This window comes from Lemur catta, chromosome 16 (assembly GCF_020740605.2).
Source record: "Lemur catta isolate mLemCat1 chromosome 16, mLemCat1.pri, whole genome shotgun sequence".
Taxonomy (NCBI): Eukaryota; Metazoa; Chordata; class Mammalia; order Primates; family Lemuridae; genus Lemur; species Lemur catta.
In genome coordinates, this window is record NC_059143.1 from 13,793,427 (window position 1) to 13,812,101 (window position 18,675).

The following is an 18,675-nucleotide window of genomic DNA, read 5'->3' on the forward strand; positions in this document are numbered from 1 at the left end:
GTGATGACCACTAAAGTAATAAAAGATGGTAACATAAAAAGCTAATAGAAAAAATGGAATGATGAAGGATGCTGGCTTAATCACAATAAAAAGCAAGAGAAGAAAAAAGAATAGATGAGACAAATAGTTTATTTATATAATAGTTTATGTAATAGTTTAGTTATTTATGTATTTCCATTGTTGGTGAAATGTACTGGATTTCAGGATGGTAGAGTTTAGCCCAACTACATCTATAATTATATTACATCTAAGTGCACTACACATTTCAATTAAAAGACAGATTAGACTGGATTTTAAATATACATAAATGCTATAAGAGACACACTTTGTGTAAGGTATTCAAAATGATTGAAATTAAAAGGATGGAAAAAGATACTCTGTAAATGCTAACTGAAAGAAAGCCTGTGGAAAAGATTTTAAGGCATGAAATATCTCTAGAGACAAAAAGACATGTTTCATTAAGGATAAAAAGGGTCAGTTCAACAGGGAAACATCAAAATACATAAAAATTAATATAATTGGGTTATTCTAGTTAAGTGTTCAGATAAGAATCAGAGTTTGTACATTGACAGTCTTTACAGAAGAAAAAGATACCTAAGCATCATTGTCTTTTTTTGATGATTAGAAGAGGATTCAGAAAGGCTTTTCCCACAGCAGGCTGTCCATTTCAAAGCAACAGCTTCTGTTTACTAGGCTTATTTTGGGACAATAATAAACCTTGGCAAATGCAGACAAGTATGTAATGTTTAAAATTATTGACAGAGTGAGAGCTATAGGAAGTACCATTGGATTTTAGGTATTGACAGTCTTATAATCTTTCAAGTCTCCTTTTTTTTTTTTTTTTTGCTTTTATAACTGAGGAGTGGAAGGGAGAGACCTGATTCCCTCTGTGCTCAGGGAGTTGTATCTTATTTGCAAGTTCAGAAATTCCCTTACAGGGCACAGTTTTCTTCCTGAATAGAGGGTATTTCCATTAGATGCCATTTTTGCCATATTTTACTTTCATAACTGTTGGTATAAAATAATTTAATAGTTCTGGTTGTCATAATTATGAAGGATCAAGTTTTGAATGAAAGATTATTGGTGATTAGAAGTTATTTTTGTAGGTTCAGGTATATTTCAGTTGATCTTAACAGTCAATTAAAATAATAAAGAAGCATAAAATAAAAGAACAAAGGCATAAAAGTGGAGAAAAAAGTTCTTCAGTTATAGTAAGCTCTCATTGAATATTAATTCCCTTGTTCCTTTTCTGCTTCTCCCTAACAACTTCTGGTTATATTTCCATGGTTGGCAAAATGTACTGGATTTCACTTATGAAGGTGATACTACCTACCTAGATGAAAAGCTCAAAATATAATACTCATACAGTTTTTTTTAATAGAAAAAAAATGTAGGCCAGGTATAGTGGCTCACACCTGTAATCCTAGCCCTCTGGGAGGCCAAGGCAGGAGGATCGCTTGAGGCCAGGAGTTCGAGACCAGCCTGAACAAGAGTGAGACCCCATGTCTACCAAAAATAGAAAAAATTAAGCTACTCAGGAGGCTGAGGCAGGAGGATTGCTTGAGCCCAGGAACTGAGCTTGCAGTGAGTTATGATGATGCCACTGCACTCTAGCCTGGGTGACAGAGCCAGACTCTGCTTCAAGGGGAAAAAAAGAAAAAAATTAGATATGTGAAAACATAGATTAGCATTTCCTAAGCTCTTCTTGATATACTCTGATGTTTAGAATTTATTTACTTTCTCTGTTGAAAGAATCATTTCACTAAATAAACTTAATATACCTTGAATCAGTTAGTGTAAGAAATTTGTTTTTTCTTTTGCTAGTAGTGGTAGGACCATTTTTTAAATGTCTGACTCTTGTGTGGGTAGGTATGGTAAACCGAGAAGTGCTGGAGCAGGTGGAACGAGGATACAGGATGCCCTGCCCTCAGGGCTGTCCAGAATCCCTCCATGACTTGATGAATCAGTGTTGGAAGAAGGACCCTGATGAAAGACCGACGTTTGAATATATTCAGTCCTTCTTGGAAGACTACTTCACTGCTACAGAGCCACAGTACCAGCCAGGAGAAAATTTATAATCCAAGTAGCCTATTTTATATGCAGAAATCTGCCAAAATGTAAAGAACTTGTGTAGAGTTTCTCACTTATGTACAGGAATCAAAAGAAGAAAATCTTCTTTACTCTGCATGTTTTTAATGGTAAACTGGAATTCCAGATATGGTTGCACAAAACCACTTTTTTCCCTCATGTGTTAAACTCTAAAGAACCAGTGATGAATTTTCCAACTTATTTCAGGGTCCAAAGAAAACAGAACTAAGATACTAATGACAGTAGGGGTGATAGCATGGTAATGAAGAACAGCAAGGCTACTGCTTAAAAATCATTTCCTTTCTTCCCCAAACTCAGAATTGTTAAGGGAAAATTATTTATTGTTATAGACAAAACTTGGGAGATAAAAAGTTATACCATAATAAAATCTAAAATTAAGAAACGTCATAGGACCAAATAATTCCATTCCAGTTTTTGAAAATTTCTTCAATTTATCATTTTCAAAAGTTTTTCATTAAACAGTATGCAATCTTAATATATATGCCTCCTCTTGCATGGAAATGGGCCAGGGTTTTCAGAAACTTAGGAATATAAACAGCATCTAAAACTTGATTAAATGTTAGACCACAACAGTGGAATTTGAAAGTATAATGCACTATGTTATCACTCATATTCATGGAACCGGAAAGTAGAATAAGAAAATTTTCGGTTCAGTCATTTTCTGAATAGTTCAATTTGGAATAATGAAGGTAACTAGAAAATGAGTTAGTCTTTTATAGGGTTGCCTTGATTTTTTTTTAAGGTAATATATAATTGAAATTGAACTATCCAAGCCAAGGGGAAATCTTTTAATCTTTCAAGAGCATGAAAAGTAAGACCCAGCTTTTAATTAAATAGTCCTTTTGTTAAAAAAAAAAAAATAGACTTGGTACCGTGAGATGTTGCTATTATGTTTTTACGGTGATGGGTGCCACACATAGAAACTATCACAAGATCCAGGGACTTAAATGCACTTTTGATTGTATTGAATATAGACAGAGAGGAAAACGTATTTAAAAGAATTATGGGAAAAGAAAATGTGAAAGTTTTACAGGTAGAGGGATGGAATGTAATGTTTAATGTTGATGCCATGGAGTGACAAAATAGCTTTGCTGGCACTCAAAGCTCCTCACTTAGCTATTTTCTGAGACTTTAAGAGTTATAAGGTAGGACTATAAAACTAATTTTTCTTAACATGTACACTAAATGAGTGTCATAGCCTCAAAATAGTGAAGTTAAGCCTTCACACTAATTCCAGTGAGACACAGTTTTATGCAAAGCATTTTTAGAACTCCAGTTTCCAAATCCCTGTTTGAATCTACAGTCACTTTTTAAATACACTTTACTGGTGATCATTTTTTCCCTTTTAGATTATAGTTTATTTGGGGAGGAAAAATTATTCTGAATAGTAACAGTAGTGAAAAGGGGAACAATTTTTGCCCATTTCAAGTGCAAAAGTGAAACATACAAAATAAGATTGATTTTTATGATTAAATCAGAAAGCAATTCCAAAATATGAATTCAAATAGCAGTATTCTGCTTTAAGTGTCTAAGGAATGGAAGAAGTGAATCTGATAAATAAAAGTCTGGTATTTGTGTTTTTAAAATATTCCTTTATAGTCCACACTTTAAATAAAGCATTATGTCAGGTTCCTATATTTTCAGGGTATCATTTTTAACTACCGTCACTTACCTGATTTAATGAATAACTTTAAAATTCTGTGCCATGGTATATGTGTTCAAATTCAAAGTATTTTAAAATGTGACAAATGAACATCATGCAAGTTGGCAATGGTTTTGGTACTAAAAATTGTGGTGGTTATTTCTGTTTACGTAACCTGCTTAGTATTGAATTCCTCTATCAAGGGGGTCTTCGTAAGAGGAGTATCATCATAATTTACCCTTAACATCTACAATTTGTGACAGATTTTTAAAAGGCTTTATGTAAACTATGATATTGTAATTTTTCTAAGCATTTTTAAAAAGGTAACAAATTATGTACTAATTATGATCAGAAAAATAAGCCAGGAAAAGTTGATGGTGTTCATTAGGTTTTAACTGAATGGAACAGTTCCTTATAATAACAATTGTATAGTAAGGATAAAACACTAACTTAATGTGTATTCATTTTAAGTTGTTATGTATTTTTAAATTGCCAAGAAAAATAAACAACTTTGTACATTTGAAGATTTCTTCCAACAGCTTTTTGTTTTCAGTGTCTTAAGTGGAACTTAACCTTTACCAAAAAAGGAAGTTGTCAAAAACAGCCTAGCACACTTTTTTTAATGAATAATGGTAGCCTAAAACTTAATATTTTTATAAAGTATTGTAATATTTTGTGGATAATTGAAATAAAAATTCTCATTGAATGCACCTATTTATCTTTTTAGTTGTTATTCATATTTTCTCATTAGTTTTTAAAAATTTGGTATATTCTGAATTTATTCTGCCATTGAAAAAAATGTTCAGTTACTTGTAACTCCTAAACAGAGTTAAATTAATTCTTTATTAAATTCAGAACATTATTAAACTCATCCTATGTAGTTAATCTTCCATGTCAGGTGAGTGACATTATTTTTACAAGTATTTTCTTTCTTTTTTTTAAAATTATACCAGCAAGTACAGTTAATAGAGAAACCTAAGTGATTTGAGTAAAGCTATTTATAGAGAATCTATGTGAAGGATATAAAATAGAATGACCACTTTTGACCATAAAGGAGTTAATTTTCTAAAAATGAAAAATGCTATTAAATTTGAATGGCCAAAAGTATTTGCTATTTTCAATAAGGTAATAGTGTTAATTACCTTTTACTTTTTTATCATCTAAAATTGTTAATAACTTTTTCCTGGATTTCCAAAAAGTAACATTTAATCAACGCAAACACTTCATTTAGTAAACATTTACTTAGTATTTTTTTTTTTTGAGACAGAGTCTCGCTTTGTTGCCCAGGCTAGAATGAGTGCCGTGGCGTCAGCCTAGCTCACAGCAACCTCAGACTCCTGGACTCGAGCGATCCTCCTGCCTCAGCCTCCCAAGTAGCTGGGACTACAGGCATGAGCCACCATGCCCGGCTAATTTTTTCTATATATTTTTATTTGTCCAGATAATTTCTTTCTATTTTTTTAGTAGAGACGGGGTCTCACTCTTGCTCAGGCTGGTCTCGAACTCCTGACCTCGAGCAATCCACCCGCCTCGGCCTCCCAGAGTGCTAGGATTACAGGCGTGAGCCACCACGCCCGGCCTACTTAGTATTTTTGTAGTGTAGTAATACTTTCTCAATTTAAGAATGTTTTCTAGTTTGCTGTTTGCCTTAACTTCACATGTAATTTTTTTTTTTTTTTGAGACAGTCTAGCTGCCCTGGGTAGAGTGCAGTGGTGTCATCATAGCTCACTGCAACCTCAAACTCCTCCTGAGCTCCAGTGATCCTCCTGTCCCAGCCTCCCCAGTAGCAGGGACTATGGGCGTGTGCCATGACACCCGGCTAATTTTTCTACTTTTAGTAGAGACGGGATCTCACTCTTGCTCAGGCTGGTCTTGAACTCCTGGCCTCCCAGAATGCTAGGATTACAGGCGTGAGCCACTGCACCTGGCCTTAAATGTAATTATTGACATTTACGTCATTCATTTCTATGTTGTCAAGTCTATTCTTTTTTAAGCTTAGAAAGTCCTTATCACCCCAAGATTAAATATTTACCTCATCTATATTAATGTTTATGCTACTTTCTTTTTAATGTTTCAATTTGTTTGGAAGTTGAATATAGAATATGACTTAAGGGCCTAGCATAATTTTTTTTCCCCCATATAATTTTCCTAGCACCAATTATTGGTTATCCGTTCCCACCCCATTGGTTTGGATTCCTGCATTTATTATACACATCTACACACATGTTCAATTAACTTGTCATTTCTTCCATCAACATACTTTTAATTACTATCCCTTGATAATCTAATAATCAGTAGGGCAAGTTCCTTTTGCTATTTTTTTTAATCTTGGTATCCTGACAAATTCTTGAACAAGTGTAGACTTCTATTTTTCATATTCCAAAAAAATTCAAATGATATTTTGGTTGGGATTATATTATGCTTATAAACTAATTTGGTAAGAATTAGCATTTTCCAAATCAGTCTTCCCATCCCATTTATGCAAATCTTCATTTAGACCTCATGGTAAAGTTCTCCAAACTTTCTGTGTGGAGTTGGGAGATGGGTCTCATCTCCTGTCTGATTGCACTGCTGTGAGGATGCCATTCCGGTGCTGCTGCAGACCAGATCCCCATTTGGTTACAAAAGAAATTAACGTGCGAGTTGAGAAACAGGATGTTTGCCCAGCGGCATTTATTTCCCTAAAATCAGCTCTTCCCTGCCCTTCCTTCAGTGTCTGCTTTTTTTGTTTAAACTATATCAAGTTGAGTTTTTGTCACAAGCAACCAAAGTACTGAGTAATTAACATTCAAATTGTTATTTGAGAAAGGAATACTTCTTTCTGATTAAAATAAGCAACGTGTGCCCAATATTATGTTTGCCCTCCACATCCAGGGAGGACTCTGCCCTGCTTCTGCTGGAAGGCTGACCTGTCCTTACCAGATGGTTCCCCTGTTCTCTGGATTCCTGTGGTGTCAGGCCAGTGAGGAGCTCTGGCAGAAGACTGGAGGAAACCGGAAAGAGAGAGGCCAAGGTATTTATCCTCGGGCTCCCTCCCTGTGAGTTTGGGCTGGCTATGCCCTTCAGCCAACCATTCGGCCCTCTCACTATGGCCTCTCCTGCATTGCCCGCTCTCTCCTTTTGAGGACTGGTAGCAGCTCCCATTACATATCTTTTCTGTTTTAGGGGTGTTGACAATTTTGCTGTTACTAATTCCACCTACTGTATCAATCCCTATGGTTCCCCTCTACTGCACACCTCTTTGTAAATATCTTTGATTTATCTTAATTTGACTGTGCCATCTGTTTCCAGTTTGCGCCCTGACTGATACTCATCATATGTAATACCAACAACTGTATCAGTAGAAAATAGTTAATAGGAAACTATTATATCAAAAGTGACAGTTTATACAAAAACATTTTCAGTACAGTAGCAACATACACAATATTATATTAAAAATAAGATTATAAGACTTTATTAACTATGGAGAGAATATACCAAATCTTGAGAATATTCAAAACTCCAAAACTGGAATCTTTAAAAGAGTTTTAAAATTAAATTTATATAGATACATATTTAGAGACAAGGTCTTGCTGGGTTGCGCAGGCTGGAGTGCAGCGGCTATTCACAGACTATAGCCTTGAGCTCCTTGCCTCAAGTGATGCCCCCACGTCAGCCCCCTGAGTAGCTGGGACTATATAGGCATGCCACTTCACCCAGCTCCTAAATTTATATTTTTAAAAAAATAAACCACATGTGGTAACTCCATTAAACAGAATATTTGATTAGCTGTAACACCCCAATTCAAGAATGAATAGGTTATTTGGTTCATGAATTGAGGTGGTGCTAAGAAGAGGAAATGGAATGAAAAAAAAAAAAAAAAAGGTTATCTGGGCCAAGAGTGGTGGCTCACACCTACGAACCCAGTGCTTTGGTAGGCTGAGGTGGGAGTCTACCAAAAAAAAAAAAAAAAAAAAGCAGCCAGGCATGGTGGTATGCACTTGTAGTCCTAGCCACTGGGGAGTCTGGTTAGGGAGGGTGTGATCATGCCACTGCACTCCAGCTTGGGCTACAGAGAGAGACCCTGGCTCTAAGAAAAAGAAAAAGTATCCAGAAACTTAGTAAAACATCAGAAGTTAAACAGACAATGTGAAAATTCCCCAGTAGCAGGAATAGTCCCCAGACCTTTAAGAAACACACAAATGTCTATTATATTAGGATGCTTGCAGGGCCCTCCTTGGTTACTGACAACCTTTCTTCAAATCTGAGCTACACTCAGCTATGGGTCAGTGACCTTTAGGGAAGTAAAGGGATTGGGGTAACGGCCAAAAGGAATAGTGACAAAGCACAAAAAAGGGTAGGGAGTGGATTTCACACCCTAGTTTAAATACAGTGAGAAAATGAATAAATCAGCAAAAACAGAAACTGAATTGAGTGAGGAAGAGAAAAATGAGTCCACCAAGTACTTCCAGAGATACTTGGAGGGACACTGGATTTCTCACATACGAGTGGCAGGGGTTCAATCCAGCCCCACTTAGATCTTAAAGGTCAAGTTAACTTGAACAAGCTGGAGGACTTTGAGAATCCAAAGTACAAAATTCCCTCTAGCCTAAGTGATGATAGGGATGAGAGAAATAAAAAACAAAACTTTGCAGTTGGCCAAAAGGATTGACAATGATACTAATAAAAAAAAAAGTGGTGTGTTCCTTAAAGGTTATATAATTCCTTTTTTTAACTCATAATTGCACTATTTTTTAAGGAAAGCGCTTGTCTCTTAAAATATTGAGAAGATACACTGTGGGGACTAGATGGCAAATGAAATACATGCTTTTATGTTTCCTTCCATCCTAAATGCCTTGAAATCACCAAAGGGTTGTTAGTTTGGTTGGTTGTTTTTGTAATCCTTTCTATTGCTAGAAAATTAGAAACGGGTGGCATCAGTCCAGCAGAAATTTTGAGAAACACCTGGAACCAGAAGAAACCCGGTCCAAAGGAAATACAAGAGAAAATCCTTGCAGATTTTTAAGTGCAATTCCAGAGAGTTCAAACTTAGAATCAACAAATTCAAAGAGGAGGAGAGAGCCCTAAAGCTACATTTTTGTTTGTTTTATTGAGGTATAATTTACATACAATAAAATTCACCATCTTAAGTATACAATTAGATGAGTTTTGATGAATGTATGCAGTCATGAAACCACTACCACAATCATGATATAGAACATTCTCATTATTCCAGAAAGTTCCATTATGCCCCCTGACAATCTCCTCCATTCACCCCTGACTTCTGGCAACCACTGAGTGTTTTCTGTCACAAGTTTTACATTTCTAGGATTTCTCATCAATGGAATCACTGGCACTGTGTCTGGTATCTTTCATTTAGCATTATGCTTTTGAGATTCACCTTGTCATGGCTTAGTAACATTCCATTGTGTGGCTACTGTATGGAATGGATATGACATACAACAACTGGTTTTGTCCATTTACCAGGTGACAGATGTTTAGGTTTCTAGTTTATGGCTATCATGAATAAAGCTTCTGTGAACATTCAAGTACAAGTTGTTAAGTGTACATAGGTTTTAAATCCTCTTGGATAAATACATAGGCATAGGATTACTGAATTGTATGGTACATGTATATTTAACTTTCTAAGAAGCTGCCAAGCTTTTTTCCAAAGAAGCTGTGCCATTTTATACTCCTACCAGCAATGTATGTGAGTTCCAGGTGCTTCATGTCCTTGCCAATACTTGGTATTGCCGGTCATTGCAATTGTAGCCATTCTAGTGGGTGTTAGTAGTACATCATTGTGGTTTCAGTATGCATTTCCCTAGTGACTAATAATGTTACGAGTCTTTTCATATGCTTATTGGAAATTCATATATCTTCTTTGGTGGAATGTCTAATCTTTTGCCTGTTTTTTTATTGAGTAGTTTGTCATCTTATCGAGTTGTCAATATTCTGAATACAAGTCCCTTATCAGATAAATGCTTTGTAAATATTTTTGTCCCAATCTGCAGCTTGGTTTTTCATTTCTTTAATGGTTTCCGTTGAAGAGAAAACAATTTTAATTTTGATGAAGTCCAATTATTTTTTCCCTTTTATGATTCAGGCTTTTTATGTCCTAAGAAAATTTGCCTTACCCAAGTTCACAAAGATTGTCTTCTATGTTTTCTTTAGAAACTTTATAATTTTACCTCCTGATATTTACTGCATTTTGAGATAATTCATAAGGTAAGGGTCCAGTGTTAGTTTGTTCCAATTGGATATCCAATTGCTCCAGCACCATTGGTTGGAAAGACTGTCCTACCCATTGAATTTCCTTGGCATCTGTTTTAAAAAATCAACTGACTACATATGTGTGGGTCTACTTCAGGACTCTCCTGTGTTTCATTGATCTACATGTCTGTCGTATTGACTTGATTAGTGGAGCTTTATATAAGTCTTGAAATCAGGTAGTTTAAGTTCTTCAGCTTTGTTCCTTTTCAAGATTGTTTTGGCTATTCAAATTTCCACATTTATTTTAGAATCAACTTGTCAATTTCTTCAAAAATTCCTGCTGGGGATTCACATGACATTACATTGAATCTATAGTCAATTTGAGAAAAACTGATATTTTAACAATATTGAATCTTCCAATCCAAGAATATAAAATTTCTCTACATTTATTTAGGTCTTCTTTAAGTGTCCTCAGCAATGCTTTATAGTTTTCAGTACACAGATCTTACATATTTTTTGTTAAATTTGTCCTAAGTATTTCATATTTTTGGTACAATTTTAAGAGGTATTGTTTTCTGATTTCAATTTCTAATTTTTGATTACTAGCATATCAAATATAGTTGATTTTAAATTGACTTTGTATCCTGCAAATTTGCTAAACTCCATATTAGTTCTAGTAGCTTTTTTTGTAAATTCCCCAAAGACAATTTTCTACAAAGATTATCAATCATGTCATCTAACAATAAACAGGTTTATTTCTTCCTTTTCAATCTGCCTTTTATTTCTTTTCTTGCCGTATTACACTAGCAAGGACCTGCAGTATTATGTTGAATAGAAGTGGTGAAAGCAGACATCCTTTCCTTGTCCCCAGTCTTAGGGGGAAAACATTAATCTTTCACCTTGAAGTCTGCTGGTAGCTGTTTCTATCTTCTGAAAGAGATTGTAGGGAATTGGTATAATTTCTTCATTAAATGTTTGGTAGAATTCATCAGTGAAAATCGTCTGGGTTTCATGCTTCCTATTTGGAATGTTATTAATTATTGAGTCACTTTCTTTAATAGATATAGGCCTATTCAGATTGTCTGTTTCTTGTGTGAGTTTTGGAAGCTTGTATCTTTCAACAAATTGGTCCATTTTATCTAGGTTACAAAATTTGTGGGCACAGAGTTGTTCATAGTGTTCTGTTATTATAGTTTTAATGTACATTGTATCTGTAGTGATGTTTACTCTTTCACCCCTGATAGTAATTTGTGTTCACTCTTTTTCTTAGTCTGGTTAGAGGTTTATTGATTTTATTGATCTTTTCAAAGAACCAACTTTTGTTTTCATTGATTTTTTTCTGTTGATTTCCTGTCTTCAATTTCATAAATTCTCCAATTTTTATTTCTTTTCTTCTGCTTACTTTGGATTTAATTTGATTTCCTTTTCCTAGTTTCCTAAAGTTGAAGCTTAGATGATTGATTTTAGGTCTTTCTTGTCTAAAATATGCATTCAATGTTATAAATTTCCCTCTAAGCACTGCTTTCACTGCATCCCACAAAACTGATAGGTTGTGTTTTCATTTACTTAAGAATATTTTTAGACTGGGTACAGTGGTTCATGCCTGTAATCCCAGTACTTTGGGGAGGCCAAAGCAGGAGGATTGCTTGAGGCCAGGAGTTTGACACCAGCCTGGGCAAAGTAGCAAGACCTTGTCTTTACAAAAAATAAGAAAACTCAGTTGAGCACAGTACCACACACCTGTAGTCCTAGCTACTGGAGAGACTGAGGCAAGAGTATTGCTTGAACCCAGGAATTTGAGACTACCGTGAGCTATGATCATGCCACTGCATTCCAGCCTGGGTGACAGAAAGACCCTGTCTCTAAAAAAATTTCTTTTAATTTTAATTTCTCTTGATTTCCTCTTTAACCCATGTGTTATTTAGAAGTATAAGTATATTATTTAATTTCCATGTATTTTGGGACTTTCTAGTTATCCTTTCATTTCTAGGTCAATTCCATTGTAATCTGAGAGCAGACATCATATTATTTTTATTCTTTTAAATTTGTTAAGGTGTGTTTTATAGTCCAAAATGCGGTCTGTCCTTGGGAATGTTCTATGTGAGCTTGAAAGAATGTGTATTCTGCTGTTGTTGGATAAAGTCATCTATAGATGTTGATTATATATCCAGTTGATTGATGGTGATATTAGATTTGCCCATTTCTGATACAGGTGTATTGAAGTCTCCAACTGCAATAATCGACTCGTCTATTTTTCCTTGTAGTTATATAAGTTTTTGTCTGTTTATTTTGATGCTCTGTTGTTAGGCGTATACACATTAAGGATTGTGTGTCTTCTTGGAGAATTAACCCCTTTATTATTAGGCCCCTCTTTGTCCTTGATAACCTTTCTTTGCTTTGAAGTCTGCTGTCTGAAATAAATATAGCTACTTCTGCTTACTTTTTATTAGTGTTAGTATGGTATCTCTTTGTCCATTTGTCTCAGTCCATTTGTACTGTTATAACAAAATACCACAGATTGAGTAATTTATAAAGAACAGAAATTTATTTCTTCATAGTTCTGGGGGCTGGGAAGTCCAAGATCAAGGTACAAGTTCAATGTCTGGTGAGGACCAGGATCTCTGCTTCCAAGATGGTGGTGCCTTGAACACTGTGTCCTCAGATGGAGGAAGGAATGGAAGGGCAAAAGGGGATGAATGCTGTTCTTTCCAGCCCTTTTTATAAGGTAACTAATCTCATTCATAACAACTCTGCCCTCATGACTTAATTACCTCATAATCCCACCTTTTTTTTTTTTGAGATAGTCTCACTATGTTGCCCTGGGTAGAGTGTCGTGGTGTGTCAGCCTAGCTCACAGCAACCTCTAACTCCTGGGCTCAAGCGATCCTCCTGCCTCAGCCTCCTGAGTAGCTGGGACTACAGGCGTATACCATGATGCCCAGCTAATTTTTTTTTTTTTTTTATGTTTTTGGTAGAGACGAGGTCTCGCTCTTGCTCAGGCTGTTCTCGAACTCCTGAGCTCAAGCAATCCTTCCACCTCGGCCTCCCAGAGGATTACAGGCGTGAGCCACCGTGCCCAGCCCTGTATCTTTTCTTTAGCTGTAAAATGGAATAGATCATCCCTGCTTACTTCACAGAGTTGTTAGGAGGTTTGGATAAATGATATACCTGTACTCTCCACTGTGCTACCCAAATTACTTATTTTGAGAGGACCTTTAGGTTCTTTCCATCAGTGATTGATTAAAACTTGATCTCAGAAATAAACTTCCAGACCCTGAGGCAAATATGACTGATGACAATTAAAGGGTTAATTCCCCAGGTGAATGTCTATTATTATATTGAGAGACAAAATCCAGTCAGGACAAGCAGGCAGCCAGCAAGCCATGGGGGGCCGCAGAACTGTTTTGTTTCACCTGCCCAGTGTTTTGGGGAAAAGAAATTAAGTTAAATGCTAATGTTTAGAAATCAGGATATTTCAGCCGGGGAGGAGGGGGGATCGCTTGAGGTCAGGAGTTCAAGACAGCAAGATCCTGTGTCTACTAAAAATAGAAAAAAAGTAGCGGAGCAACTAAAAATAGAAAAAAAAAAAATTAGCCAGGTGTGGTGGTGCACGCTAGCAATCCCAGCTACTTGGGAGGCTGAGGCAGGATGATTGCTTGAGCCCAGGAGTTTGAGGTTGCTGTGAGCTAGCCCCAGCAACAGTGCTCCTCTCTCAAAAATAAAATAAAATAAAATTAATAAAATAAAATAGAAATCAGGATATTTCATATTGACATTTGGATTTCAGACTTCTGGAAAATGAGAAGATACAGCAACCCGGGGCTCTGATTCTCACAGGACCACCATCAGCTGGACCGAGGACCTGGCTACCCCTTAAAAGAGCAAGGGCCCTGGGGGCAAGGTTGGGCGGATAAGAGGTAAGGTATTTAAAGCACTCTGCAAAAAACAGGGGTGTACTGACGACCTGCTGCTTAATTCATCGGGTGGCAAACTGAGGCGGAGGGCCCTTACAGAGACCTGGGATTGTCTAGCCCACCGCTCTCCGGGGTGCGCGGGCGGCGACCGGAGGACTCGGGGTCAGGAGTTGAGCCACTGGCCGGAATGTGCGTCTAGGCGAACGCGCTCCGCCAGTCCCTGCTGCTTCCTCCAGGCCGCTCCGGGGCAGTCGCCGATCCGGGCGCGGGGCCTCCTCCTCGGCCAGGGTCGGGGTGACCCTGAGCGAACCCGCCAGGGGGCAGCGCCAGCCAGTGCCGGGGCACACGGCGGGAAAGTTGAGCGTCTAAGGAGGAGCCGGGAGAGAGGCCTGCCCCCCCCCCCACCGCGGGGCTGAAGTCCCAGGAGCGGCGGCGCCCGCCCCGCAGCCAATCAGCGCTCGGCCGCCCCCGCCCCGCGGCCAATCAGCGCTCGGCCGCCTCCCCCGCGCCCCGGCCGCCGGGCACCCGGGACCCGACCCGGACGCGAGCCCACAGTGCGGGCATGGCGCGCGGCAGGGTCTCCCGCCTCTCGGTCCGCGACGTGCGCTTCCCCACGTCGCTGGGGGGCCACGGCTCGGACGCCATGGTAAGCCGACCGACGGCCGGGCCGCTTAGGCGCGGGGCCCGCGGGGCCCGGGGAGGCTCCCAGCTTTGGAAGTGGCGTTTCCGTGAAGTGGGAGGCGGGCGTGGGGTGAGACAGACGGTGTAAGTATCCAGGAACTCGCGCCCTCCTGGGTTTGCTCCTTTTCGTTTTTTTTTCTTTGTCGGCGTTTAGAATGTCCTGGTTTTACATTTATGATTCACATTTTGCTGCAAACGGTAGATACATAATATGCAACAGCAGCAAAACGGTTTTGTTGGGTCCCCACCAATGAAACCCTAGAATACGGCGCTGGCTGCCTCCGTACCGAGGACTTGGTGGGCTCGCAGTGATGGAAACCAGGAAGCCCCGGGCTGGGCGTTTTGAGTGGTGATCCTGCCTTCGCCACAGCTTGCTGTGGGGCTTAGAGAAGACGCAAACCTCTCTGGGTGTCACAGTGGGGCTGGTACACCAAGCACATGGTAACTCTGGGTCACGTGAGACGGCGCCCACGCAAAATTACCTACAAACGTGGGAAGGATTTGTCACTGTAAAGAGTTATGCAAATGTCAGCTAGTCTTAAGAGAAGGAATAAGTAACTTTGACTCTGGGACTTTGATTCCTACCTAATTGCTGAAGAGCTTTTGTGCTCACTGAGAACTTTGGAAAGATCCTCTCCCGCCTCCTCCCACCTCTCCATCCAAATACAGTAGGAGAGTTCTGTGCAGGGTCTTAGGGGGCCTGTTGCCCTCTGGCCCCTAGTGACAAACATCAATGTCAGGAAAATGGTCCTGTAGGGAGGAGAGGGGAATGGGGTCAGGGAGGGGTCCCCAAGGACTCTAATTCACACTGTAATGTTTTACTTCCTAAGCTGAGTGGATGGCAAACTGGTGTTCATTACATTATCTATGCTCTTTGTGGACCCAAAATGTTTTATAAAGAAAGGCCTCTCATTAAAATGTGCTAAATAAGCAAAGTTATTAAGGGCAAAAAAATGTCCTTTTTCTGAGATTAAGTTCTTCCTGCTTTTTTTTTCCTCCATAGTCCTCTTCCTGCTTTTTAAAATCCTTATGTGTCCTTTCTTATAGAATATTATGGTAAATGACTTTTAAAAAATACCCAGTGGGCAATCTTTCATGGAACTCCAAGTGTTTGAAATTTTACTGGCTTGTAAACTCCAAACACCTGATCTAGTGCAACTGTGGATGCCCCTGCTGAGCCTTAGCAGCTGTGGGTAAGCCACACTCTCCAAGCCTAGGTTTTCTCATCTGTACAATGGGTATAATAATCTTCACTTCATACATGAAAATGAGATGCCCATAAAGAGCCTGACACAGAGAAGACCCTCAATAAGAATTGTCTATAATTACTATTTACAGATGAGGAAATTGAAACAGAAGGAACTCTGACCTAGACTTGACTTTGAGTCTGTAAAGTGTTAAGACAGCCTGGTTGACTGTGGAATAATTTAAGAAATGGAATTTGTCTATGGCCCTGAGTGGTATATGACCTCTGGGTGAGGGGAGATTGTCTGATACCTGTATTGCAAGCTCATAAATAGTTAACCATTTATCTTCGGGAGATAGGGTGCATGTCATATGCTGGTTCTCGAGTTGCCTTCTTGATAGAATGTGCTACTTTGCAATTCTCCGTGGTGATGGCTTCATGCACCCTCATGGTGTACTGGACAACGTTTGGCACTTAGCAGCAGAGTTTGCCTCCCTGATCAGAAGCAGGATATTTTCATGAAGGAGCCCTGAAACTATTGTCAAAATCTCCTAAAGGTTCCTGCTATGGTTTCTTAATCACCTTGTTAGAAACGTGGAGCACTCAGGCCTGTGGGCATTCAGTAGTTGCTCACTTGTCCAGGCACTCACCAAGCTTCCAGAGAGCTGCAGGGCTGTGAGCTCACAGCCTAGCTCCAGCGGACCCCTGGCCACCTCCCAGCAATACGTTTCCTCTTTTCTCATTGTCTGTGAGCTCCCTGGGGTGGCTCTTCGAGACCCTTCTCTCCCCTCCATCCCCTAGTCCTGTACCCTCAGCAGTTGGAAGATGTTGTCCAGTGCATCACTGAGAAGACCGAAGACAAATGCACCCTCATCCTTTCCTTTATTCACCAAGTCATGTCCTGCTGCAAGGATAATCTATTCTCCTGTGTCCTGCCTCCCCTTCTTGACTCCAGAGGCTCGCATTCTCATCTCCTGCTTCAGCGTTTTTGTCTACAGCCTCTCCTTTTCCCATGGTTCCTTCTCCATCCCACACAGGCAGGGCTTCCCATTTTGGAACAGTCTGTACTTGCCCCTAACACCTCTCTAGCTGCCTTCTGTGTCTGCCCCTCCTTCCCAAACTCGAAATTACTGGTCCATGCCTGTTGCTGCCATCCTTTCCTCTGCTTCCTCCTTAATCTGAAATCAGCTTCTGTTTCCTTCCTTCTCTTGGAATTGTCCTTGTTATTTCTGCTTCCAGTGTCCTTCAGCCTCGGCTACATTTATGCTGTCTGCCGCCTTCTCTCCCTGCCATTTCTCCGGACCAGTGTCCTGTCCTTCTTACTGCTGCTTCTTCTGACGCCGACCCCTTCTTCCCTCTCTAAGGGTCAGGCCTCAGTGTCTCTCTTGTCTCCTGGCACACTCCTATTAAGGGCCCTTTCCTTGTTCTTGGCTTCAAGCGCCTGCCTTTATGCCGGAGACCCCCAGATCTCATACAGAGCTGCCATCTCGCCTCAAGTCCGGCTGCCACCTGGAACCTTCCTGTTGGGCTTCTCACCTTCATGCTAAACATGGCTGTGCAGACTGGAACTCACCATCTTCCGCAGCCTGCCGCTGTCGCCCTCACCTTCTGGGCTCATTCTGCCAGTCACAGGGACTCAGCAGCTTCAAGTCACTTTGGGCTCATCTCGTCCTTCACGTGACCTTCAGGGAAAGGTGTCCTCTTTCCATCGCTTCCCCTCCTTGTAACCCAGAAACTTCCGATAGCTCTTTAATTCTTGGAGTTTCCTTGTCAGCCTCATCTCAGCCCCACCTCGGGAGCCCAGTGGCTGGGCCATACCCGGTGGTCACCAGCCCTCACCACACTCTGGTCCTTCCCTTGCTTTTCCCTTCTGCTACCTGCACTGCACTGCACTGCCACCTCGCCTAAGATGTTCTTCCCGCCCAGGTCCTTTGTGCCCCCTTCCCACTGCCGAAAGCTCCCCCTCCTTGACCTGCCAGCTCAGATGCTGACTTCGTCATGAAGCCTTCTCCAGTGTCACGTGCATTCAGCCAGTGCTCTCGGCCTGTCTGTCTTAGTCTGCATCTCTCCCAGGGACTCAGCATGTTCTGCCTTATATAGAGTTGTTGTAGCCATGTCTTCTCAACTATAACTTCCTCCTGGCGGGCGTGTCTGTACCCCCGCAGCAAGCTATGCCATCTCTGGTACCTAGTTGGTGCTCAGCAATGCCTGACACCAAATTCCCACCACTGGACTCTGACACCAGACTCTTGTCCATCATGGTCGCCTCCCTCTCCCCCACCTACCCTCAAATACACGGATTTGAATTCTGCTTCCATAACTTACTGTGATATGACCTTGAACAAGTTACTAGACCATTTAAAATTCCATTTCCTCCTTTCTAAGATAGGGATGATAGCACCTACTTTATAATACTATTGTGAGGATTAAATTAAACCATGTAAAGCTCTTAGAATAGTATGCCTGGCACAATAAATAATTTTAATAATAGTAACGGTAATAAATTGTTTGCCATAGCTTTATGCAAAACTCTTTAATAGTTACATCCTACATCCCTTATTAACACATTCAGATCTTCTGCCTGGGAAGCCAGGCAAGGTGGCACACACCTGTAATCCTAGCAGTTTGGGAGGCTGAGGTGGGAGGATCACTTGAGGCCAGGAGTTCGAGACCAGCCTGAACAAGAGCGAGACCCCCGTCTCTACTGAAAATAGAAAAAAAATTAGCCAGGCAACTAAAACTAGAAAAAAATTAGCTGGGTGTGTTGGCATGTGCCTGTAGTCCCAGCTACTCAGGAGGCTGAGGCAGGAGGATCGCTTAAGCCCAGGAGTTTGAGGTTGCTGTGAGCTAGGCTGATGCCATGGCACTCTAGCCCGGGCAACAGAGTAAGACTCTGTCGCAAAAAAAAAAAAGAAAAAAAAAAAAAAAAAGCAAATCTTCTGCCTGGTTT

At 40.0% G+C, this 18,675-nt stretch overlaps 2 protein-coding genes across 4 annotated transcripts in view; both read left to right on the top strand.

The window, feature by feature from the left end:
* The window catches only part of YES1 (YES proto-oncogene 1, Src family tyrosine kinase), a 66,030-nt gene extending 61,569 nt beyond the window's left edge, over positions 1–4,461 (top strand). Inside the window, exon 12 of the mRNA XM_045527896.1 lies at positions 1,870–4,461. Within this exon, the coding sequence (XP_045383852.1) occupies positions 1,870–2,078 (209 nt within the window). The 3' untranslated portion in view covers positions 2,079–4,461. The remainder of the gene's footprint in view (positions 1–1,869) is intronic.
* Positions 4,462–14,363: 9,902 nt separating this feature from the next.
* The window catches only part of ENOSF1 (enolase superfamily member 1), a 30,645-nt gene continuing 26,333 nt past the window's right edge, over positions 14,364–18,675 (top strand). The window contains exon 1 of one of the 3 annotated variants that reach the window (XR_006729301.1): positions 14,364–14,504. Coding sequence is in view for 2 of the 3 variants with exons in the window: in XM_045527897.1 (XP_045383853.1) it covers positions 14,421–14,504 (84 nt within the window). In the remaining variant the exon portion in view is untranslated. The remainder of the gene's footprint in view (positions 14,505–18,675) is intronic. The other 2 variants (XM_045527897.1, XM_045527899.1) reach the window with 2 other exon arrangements.